Source organism: Arctopsyche grandis, chromosome 4 (genome assembly GCF_051622035.1).
Source record: "Arctopsyche grandis isolate Sample6627 chromosome 4, ASM5162203v2, whole genome shotgun sequence".
Taxonomy (NCBI): Eukaryota; Metazoa; Arthropoda; class Insecta; order Trichoptera; family Hydropsychidae; genus Arctopsyche; species Arctopsyche grandis.
In genome coordinates this window covers 4,961,404-4,971,020 of record NC_135358.1, presented here as the reverse complement: position 1 = coordinate 4,971,020, position 9,617 = coordinate 4,961,404, and the positions used below count along the sequence as shown (strand labels likewise).

The window sequence follows — 9,617 nt, the reverse complement described above, 5'->3', positions numbered from 1 at the left end:
GGATATTTTTGCAATGTCGAATTCTTCGATTTCGGTGATGTTTAGGTTAGTTTGGGTTAAGTTTGGTGAGGAAAACAAGTTTTGTGGATATTTTTGCATTGTCAAATTCTTTGATTTCGGGGATGGTTAGGTTAGGTTGGGTTAGGATTGGTGAGGTTAACACGTTTTGTGGATATTTTGGCAATGTCAAATTCTTTGATTTCGGTGATGGTTAGGTTAGTTTGGGTTAGGATTGGTGAGGAAAGCAAGTTTTGTGGATATTTTTGCAATGTCTAATTCTTTGATATTGGTGATGCTTAGGTTAGGTTGGGTTAGGTTTGGTGAGTTTAGCACGTTTTGTGGATATTTTTGCAATATCGAATTCTTTGATTTCGGTGATGGTTAGGTAAGTTTGGGTTAGGTTTGGTGAGGTAAGCACGCTTTGTGTATTTTTTTGCAATGTTTAATTCTTTGTTTTCTTTGATGGTTAGGTTAGGTTGGATTAAATTTGGTGAGGTAAGCACGTTTTGTGGATATTTTTGCAATGTCTAATTCTTTGATATTGGTGATGCTTAGGTTAGGTTGGGTTAGGTTTGGTGAGTTTAGCACGTTTTGTGGATATTTTTGCAATATCGAATTCTTTGATTTCGGTGATGGTTAGGTAAGTTTGGGTTAGGTTTGGTGAGGTAAGCACGCTTTGTGTATTTTTTTGCAATGTTTAATTCTTTGTTTTCTTTGATGGTTAGGTTAGGTTGGGTTAAATTTGGTGAGGTAAGCACGTTTTGTGGATATTTTTGCAATGTCTAATTTTTTGATATTGGTGATGCTTAGGTTAGGTTGGGTTAGGTTTGGTGAGTTTAGCACGTTTTGTGGATATTTTTGCAATATCGAATTCTTTGATTTCGGTGATGGTTAGGTAAGTTTGGGTTAGGTTTGGTGAGGTAAGCACGCTTTGTGTATTTTTTTGCAATGTTTAATTCTTTGTTTTCTTTGATAGTTAGGTTAGGTTGGGTTAAATTTGGTGAGGTAAGCACGTTTTGTGGATATTTTTGCAATGTATAATTCTTTGATTACGCTAATGGTAAGGTTAGGTTGGGGTAGGTTTTGTGAGGCTAGCACGTTTTGAGGATATTTTGGCAATGTCAAATTCTTTGATTTCGGTGATGGTTAGGTTAGTTTGGGTTAGGTTTGGTGAGGTAAGCAAGTTTTGTGGATATTTTTGCATTGTCATATTCTTTGATTTCGGTGATGGTTAGGTTAGGTTGGGTTAGATTTCGTGAATTTAGCACATTTGTGTATTTTTTTGCAATGTCGAATTCATTGATTTCGGTGATGGTTAGGTTAGGTTGGGTTAGGTTTTGTGAGGTTAGCACTTTTTGAGGATATTTTGGCAATGTCGAATTCTTTGATTTCGGGGATGGTAAGGTTAGGTTGGGTTAGGTTTGGTGAGGTAAGCACTTTTTGTGGATATTTTTGCAATGTCGAATTCTTCGATTTCGGTGATGTTTAGGTTAGTTTGGGTTAAGTTTGGTGAGGAAAGCAAGTTTTGTGGATATTTTTGCATTGTCAAATTTTTTGATTTCGGGGATGGTTAGGTTAGTTTGGGTTAGGTTTGGTGAGGTAAGCACGTTTTGTGGATATTTTTGCAATGTCGAATTCTTAGATTTCGGTGATGTTTAGGTTAGTTTGGGTTAAGTTTGGTGAGGAAAGCAAGTTTTGTGGATATTTTTGCATTGTCAAATTCTTTGATTTCGGGGATGGTTAGTTTAGGGTGGGTTAGGATTGGTGAGGTTAACATTACCTGTTAACATTACCTGTTGTCGTTGCCGGAGATTTTAACTCAAAAGCTCCAGAGTGGGGCTCTCAAACAACGGATCGCAGAGGTATTTTACTCTCTGAAATGGCATCGCATTTACATCTGCATGCGGCCAACGTAGGAAGTGCTTACACGTTCGTTCGGGGCAGCACCGGATCGGTCATCGATGTCACATTTGCACGTGAAACAATAATTGGCAGGATCCGAAAATGGCAAGTGCTTGACAGCTTCTCTCACAGCGACCATCGCTACATTGGCTTCGAGTTGGAAGATCGCCTCGCCGGGCCACAAATGTTACCTTCTAGTTCTGGCTGGGGAGCTCGTAAGCTGGACATCGTAGCTTTGGACGAAGCCGTTGCAGAACTAAGATCAAAAGTGACTGACGTCGCGAGCAGCGGGGTTGGAGCCGAAGACATTGCCAACTCATTAAATGACCTATTGAGTGAGAGCTGCGACGCATCGATGCCGAGACGATGAGGTAAAAAGAGGCGCCCGGTCTTCTGGTGGACCGAAAACATCGCCATACTTCGCCGCGAGTGCTTAACCTGCAGACGCCGAGCACAACGACGGTCAAGCAATGAACAGCACAGAGTGAAATATCAAGAAGCCAGGATAGCTTTACGAAAAGCTATAAAAGAAAGTAAAGAGAGATGCTGGAAAGAGCTCTGGAAATCGATTGATGTGGATCCGTGGGGGAGCCCATATAAGATCATAAGGAAAAAGCTCCGAATTGGAACTGTCGATCCATATCTTGAAAATAAGGCGAGTCTTGAATTGGTCATAGATGGCCTCTTTCCGCAACACCCAGTGATGGAAAGACGATCGGCGAGCAGTACTGGTGATGAGATGCTGATTTTCACGGAGGAAGAAGTCGTAGCAGCCGCCAAACGAATAAATATTGAAAAGGTGCCGGGACCGGACTGCATTCCAAACGCAGTTATTAAAAGAATTGCCTTGAGCGGCCTGCGTTGCTGTTGACGACTTTCAATGCTTGTCTGTCGGAAGGAACCTTTCCAAAACCATGGAAAAGACAAAAACTCGTGCTGATTTCAAAAGGAAAGGGAGGCCCACCAGGACCCTCATCATACAGGCCACTCTGCCTACTTGACGGGGTAGGAAAGTTACTAGAGAGACTTCTCCTACAGCGACTACAACAACAGCTAGAAAACAGCGACACAGGACTGTCATCGCAGCAATTTGGATTTCGACCCGGTCGCTCCACTATTGACGCGATCAGTGAAGTCGTAAACACCGTAAGACTTGCATGGCGTGGGAGCGTCAAGGCGAGCAAACATGTTGTGATGATCGCGCTCGACATAAAAAATGCATTCAACACTGCCAACTGGGGAAGGACTCGCGATGCATTAGTCACTATCAATGCTCCGGAAAAACTTATCAAGATGATCGAGAGCTATTTTTCGGACAGAATCCTTCTGTATGAATGCATGGGCAAAAAATACAAACGATCAGTCACTGCGGGCGTACCACAGGGATCGGTCCTGGGCCCGGCGCTTTGGAATGTAATGTACGACGGCTTGTTGAAGATCCCAATGCCAGATGAAACGAGCCTGGTCGCCTTTGCTGACGATGTCGCGTTGCTTGTCACCGCAAAGAACACAACATCTTTACGCCTAAGAAGCGAAGAAGCCATAAGAAGGGTTAAAAAATGGCTCGTGGATGCGGGCTTGGAGCTCGCCGTCCAGAAAACCGAAGCTGTATTCTTCACAAGACGTAGAAAGCTACTGCCTCCTCAAAAAACAGTCAACGGTTTTGAGGTGACGTTCAGCAGATCACTGCGGTATTTGGGAGTGCAGTTAGATGACAAACTACGCTTTGCAAAACATGCGGTAAAAGCGGGAACTAGGGCGGCCCAAATAGCAGAAGACCTCGCCAGACTGATGCCCAACATCGGTGGACCGAAACAGAGGAGAAGAAAACTATACTGTGAAGTAGTACACTCAGTCCTCCTGTACGGTGCTCCGATTTGGGCGGAAAAAAACAAAGGTTGAGAGGACGCGGCTCAGCCTCGCTAGAGTACAAAGAAGAGTTGCATTAAGAGTTGCAGCGGCATACCGAACAGTATCAGAAGATGCCATCCTGGTGTTGTGCGCCATTCCACCGATCGACTTACTCGCTCTAGAACGACAAGCGATCTACAGAGGTGAAAAGAAGAGTACAGCCAGAGAGACAACAATGATCAAATGGCAAGACAGATGGAACAACTCTGAAAAAGGTCGATGGACACACCATCTCATCGGAGACCTAAAAGCGTGGTGCCAAAGAAAGCACGGTGAACTGAATCACCACACGACCCAAATACTCACAGGTCACGGGTGCTTCGGGACCTACCTACACAAAATAGGAAAGGAAACAACTCCGACGTGCCACCACTGTGGAAACGAGAAAGACGACGCGGCCCACACAACCTTTGATTGTCCAGCATGGGAAGACGACAGAAGAACATTCAGAACTGTAATCGGCGTAGAACATCTGACGCCGAGAAACATGATCTTCGACATACTGGATAGCGCAACTGCCTGGTCAGCGTGGGAAGCATTTGCTACCACGATAATGAAAAAGAAAGAAGAAGCAGAAAGAACCCGAGAACTCGAAGGAAGAGCCATAAATGGCTAAGACAAAACTGCTTTCCCGAAGCAAAACATGAAAATGTGTCCGGGGAGCAGAGGTGTCAAGGGGGTGGGGTTTAGTCGGTAAAAATCCGACACTATCCTCCAGTTCGGGCTGGAGGATGTCTTTGAAAGATTCCCCACCTCCGACGATAAAAAAAAAAAAAAAAAAAAAAGGTTAGCACGTTTTGTGGATATTTTCGCATTGTCAAATTCTTTTATTTCGGTGATAGTTAGGTTAGGTTGGGTTACGTTTCGTGAAGTTAGCACGTTTTGTGTATAGTTTTGCAATGTCGAATTCATTGATTTCAGTGATAGTTAGGTTAGGTTGGGTTACGTTCGTGAAGTAAGCACGTTTTGTGTATATTTTTGCAATGTCGAATTCTTTGATTTCGGTGATGGTTAGGTTAGGTTGGGTTAGTTTTCGTGAAGTAAGCACGTTTTTTGGATATTTTGGCAAAGTCGAATTCTTTGATTTCGGTGATGGTTAGGGTAGGTTGGGTAAGGTTTGGTGAGGAAAGCACGTTTTGTGGATATTTTTGCAATGTCGAATTCTTCGATTTCGGTGATGTTAAGGTTAGTTTGGGTTAGGTTTTGTGAGGTAAGCAAGTTTTGTGGATACTTTTGCATTGTCAAATTCGTTGATTTTGGTGATGGTTAGGCTAGGTTGGGTTAAGTTTGGTGCAGTAAGCACGTTTTGTGTATTTTTTTTTCATTGTCAAATTCTTTTATTTCGGTGAAAGTAAGGTTAGGTTGGGTCAGGTTTGGTGAAGTTAGCACGTTTTGTGTATATTTTTGCAATGTCGAATTCATTGATTTCGGTGATGGTTAGGTTAGGTTGGGTTACGTTTTGTGAGGTAAGCACGTATTGTGGATATTTTGGCAATGTCGAATTCTTTGATTGCGGGATGGTAAGGTTAGGTTGGATTAGGTTTTGTGAGAATGGCACGTTTTGTGGATATTTTGGCAATGTCGAATTATTTGATTTCGGTGATGGTTAGGTTAGGTTATATTAGGGTTGGTGAAGTAAGCACGTTTTGTGGATATTTTTGCAATGTCGAATTCATTGATTTTGGTGATAGTAAGGTTAGGTTGGGTTACGTTTCGTGAAGTTAGCACGTTTTGTGTATATTTTTGCAATGTCGAATTCATTGATTTCGGTGATAGTTAGGTTAGGTTGGGTTACGTTTCATGAAGTTAGCACGTTTTGTGTATATTTTTGCAATGTCGAATTCATTGATTTCGGTGGTAGTTAAGTTAGGTTGGATTAGGTTTTGTGAGAATGGCACGTTTTGTGGATATTTTGGCAATGTCAAATTATTTGATTTCGGTGATGGTTAGGTTAGGTTGGGTTAGTTTTCGTGAAGTAAGCACGTTTTTTGGATATTTTGGCAAAGTCGAATTCTTTGATTTCGGTGATGGTTAGGGTAGGTTGGGTAAGGTTTGGTGAGGAAAGCACGTTTTGTGGATATTTTTGCAATGTCGAATTCTTCGATTTCGGTGATGTTAAGGTTAGTTTGGGTTAGGTTTTGTGAGGTAAGCAAGTTTTGTGGATACTTTTGCATTGTCAAATTCGTTGATTTTGGTGATGGTTAGGTTAGGTTGGGTTAAGTTTGGTGCAGTAAGCACGTTTTGTGTATTTTTTTTTCATTGTCAAATTCTTTTATTTCGGTGAAAGTAAGGTTAGGTTGGGTCAGGTTTGGTGAAGTTAGCACGTTTTGTGTATATTTTTGCAATGTCGAATTCATTGATTTCGGTGATGGTTAGGTTAGGTTGGGTTACGTTTTGTGAGGTAAGCACGTATTGTGGATATTTTGGCAATGTCGAATTCTTTGATTGCGGGATGGTAAGGTTAGGTTGGATTAGGTTTTGTGAGAATGGCACGTTTTGTGGATATTTTGGCAATGTCGAATTATTTGATTTCGGTGATGGTTAGGTTAGGTTATATTAGGGTTGGTGAAGTAAGCACGTTTTGTGGATATTTTTGCAATGTCGAATTCATTGATTTTGGTGATAGTTAGGTTAGGTTGGGTTACGTTTCGTGAAGTTAGCACGTTTTGTGTATATTTTTGCAATGTCGAATTCATTGATTTCGGTGATAGTTAGGTTAGGTTGGGTTACGTTTCATGAAGTTAGCACGTTTTGTGTATATTTTTGCAATGTCGAATTCATTGATTTCGGTGGTAGTTAAGTTAGGTTGGATTAGGTTTTGTGAGAATGGCACGTTTTGTGGATATTTTGGCAATGTCAAATTATTTGATTTCGGTGATGGTTAGGTTAGGTTGGGTTAGTTTTCGTGAAGTAAGCACGTTTTTTGGATATTTTGGCAAAGTCGAATTCTTTGATTTCGGTGATGGTTAGGGTAGGTTGAGTTAGGTTTGGTGAGGTAAGCACGTTTAGTGGATATTTTTGCAATGTCGAATTCTTTGATTTCGGTGATAGTTAGGTTAGGTTGGGTTACGTTTCGTGAAGTTAGCACGTTTTGTGTATATTTTCGCAATGTCGAATTCATTGATTTCGGTGGTGGTTAGGTTAGGTTGGGTTAGGTTTTGGGAGAACGGCACGTTTTGTGGATATTTTGGCAATGTCAAATTCTTCGATTTCGGTGATGGTTCGGTTAGGTTGGATTAGGGTTGGTGAAGTAAGCACGTTTTGTGGATATTTTTGCATTGTCAAATTCTTTAATTTCGGTGATGGTTAGATTAGGTTGGGTAAGGTTTGGTGAGGAAAGCACGTTTAGTAGATATTTTTGCAATGTCGAATTCTTTGATTTCGGTGATGGTAAGGTTAGGTTGGGTTAGAGTTGGTGAAGTAAGCACGTTTTGTGGATATTTTTGCATTGTCAAATTCTTTAATTTCGGTGATGGTTAGGTTAGGTTGGGTAAGGTTTGGTGAGGAAAGCACGTTTAGTAGATATTTTTGCAATGTCGAATTCTTTGATTTCGGTGATGGTAAGGTTAGGTTGGGTTAGGTTTGGTGAGGTAAGCACGTTTAGTGTATATTTTTGCAATGTCGAATTCATTGATTTCGGTGATGGTTAGGTTAGGTTGGGTTACGTTTTGTGAGGTAAGCACGTATTGTGGATATTTTGGCAATGTCGAATTCTTTGATTGCGGGATGGTAAGGTTAGGTTGGGTAAGGTTTGGTGAGGAAAGCACGTTTTGTGGATATTTTTGCAATGTCGAATTCTTCGATTTCGGTGATGTTAAGGTTAGTTTGGGTTAGGTTTTGTGAGGTAAGCAAGTTTTGTGGATACTTTTGCATTGTCAAATTTGTTGATTTTGGTGATGGTTAGGTTAGGTTGGGTTAAGTTTGGTGCAGTAAGCACGTTTTGTGTAATTTTTTTTCATTGTCAAATTCTTTTATTTCGGTGAAAGTAAGGTTAGGTTGGGTCAGGTTTGGTGAAGTTAGCACGTTTTGTGTATATTTTTGCAATGTCGAATTCATTGATTTCGGTGATGGTTAGGTTAGGTTGGGTTACGTTTTGTGAGGTAAGCACGTATTGTGGATATTTTGGCAATATCGAATTCTTTGATTTTGGTGATAGTTAGGTTAGGTTGGGTTAAGATTGGTGCAGTAAGTCGTTTTGTGTGAGTTTTTTTCATTATCAAATTCTGTTATTTCGGTGAAAGTTAGGTTAGGTTGGGTTAGGTTTTGTGAGAATGGCACGTTTTGTGGATATTTTTGCGATGTCGAATCGTTTGATTTCGGTGATGGTTAGGTAAGGTTGGGTTAGGTTTCGTCAGGTAAGCACGTTTTGTGGATATTTTTGCAATGTCGAATTCTTCGATTTCGGTGATGTTTAGGTTAGTTTGGGTAAGGTTTTGTGAGGTAAGCACGTTTTGTAAATATTTTTGCATTCATAAATTCTTTGATTTTAGTGATGGTTAGGTTAGGTTGGGTTAGTTTTCAAGAAGAAAGCACGTTTTTTGGATATTTTGGCAAAGTCGAATTCTTTGATTTCGGTGATGATAAGGTTAGGTTGTGTTAGGTTTGGTGAGGTAAGCACGTTTAGTGGATATTTTGGCATGGTCGAATTCTTTCATTTCGGTGATGGTTAGGTTAGATTGGGTTAGGTTTTTTGAGTTTATCACGTTTTGTTGATATTTTTGCATTGTCAAATTCTTTTATTTCGGTGATTGTTAGTTTAAGTTGGGTCAGGTTTGGTGAGGTAAGCACGTTTTGTGTATATTTTTGCAATGTCGAATTCCTTGATTTCGGTGATGGATAGTTTAGGTTGGGTTAGGTTTTGTGAGGTAAGGTCGTTTTGTGGATATTTTGGCAAGGTTGAATTCTTTGATCCGGTGATGGTTTGGTTAGGTTGGATTAGGTTTCGTGAAGTAAGCACGTTTTTTAGGTATTTGGCAAAGTCGAATTCTTTGATTTCGGTGATGATAAGGTTAGGTTGGGTTAGGTTTAGTGAGAATGGCACGTTTTGTGGATATTTTGGCAATGTCGAATTCTTTGATTTCGGTGATGCTTTGGTTAGGTTGGATTAGGTTTTGTGAGGTTAGCACGTATTGTGTATATTTTTGCAATGTCGAATTCATTGATTTCGGTGATAGTTAGGTTAGGTTGGGTTACGTTTCATAAAGTTAGCACGTTTTGTGTATATTTTTGCAATGTCGAATTCTTTGATTTCGGTGGTGGTTAGGTGAGGTTGGGTTAGGTTTTGTGAGAATGGCACGTTTTGTGTATATTTTTGCAATGTCAAATTCATTGATTTCGGTGGTGGTTAGGTTAGGTTGGGTTAGGTTTTGTGAGAATGGCACGTTTTGTGGATATTTTGGCAATGTCGAATTCTTTCATTTCGGTGATGCTTAGGTTAGGTTGAATTAGGTTTTGTGAGGTAAGCACGTTTTGTGGATATTTTGGCAATGTCGAATTCTTTGATTGCAGGATGGTTAGGTTAGGTTGGGTTAGGTTAAGTGAGGTTAGCACGTTTTGTGTATATTTTTGCAATGTCGACTTCTTTGATTTTGGTGATAGTTAGGTTAGGTTGGGTCACGTTTCGTGAAGTAAGCACGTTTTGTGTATATTTTTGCAATGTCGAATTCATTGATTTCGGTGGTGGTAAGGTTAGGTTGGTTTAGGTTTCGTGAAGTAAGCACGTTTTTTGGATATTTTAGCAAAGTCGAATTCTTTGATTGCAGGATGGTTAGGTTAGGTTGGGTAAGGTTAAGTGAGGTTAGCAC

General features: G+C 40.6%; 1 protein-coding gene across 1 annotated transcript; it reads left to right on the top strand.

Moving 5' to 3' along the window:
* The first annotated feature begins 1,879 nt into the window (after positions 1–1,879).
* Positions 1,880–2,272, top strand: LOC143910397 (uncharacterized). Its single transcript, XM_077428847.1, has one exon. The coding sequence runs from the start codon at positions 1,880–1,882 to the stop codon at positions 2,270–2,272; it is 393 nt and encodes a 130-aa protein (XP_077284973.1).
* Positions 2,273–9,617: the final 7,345 nt, after the last annotated feature.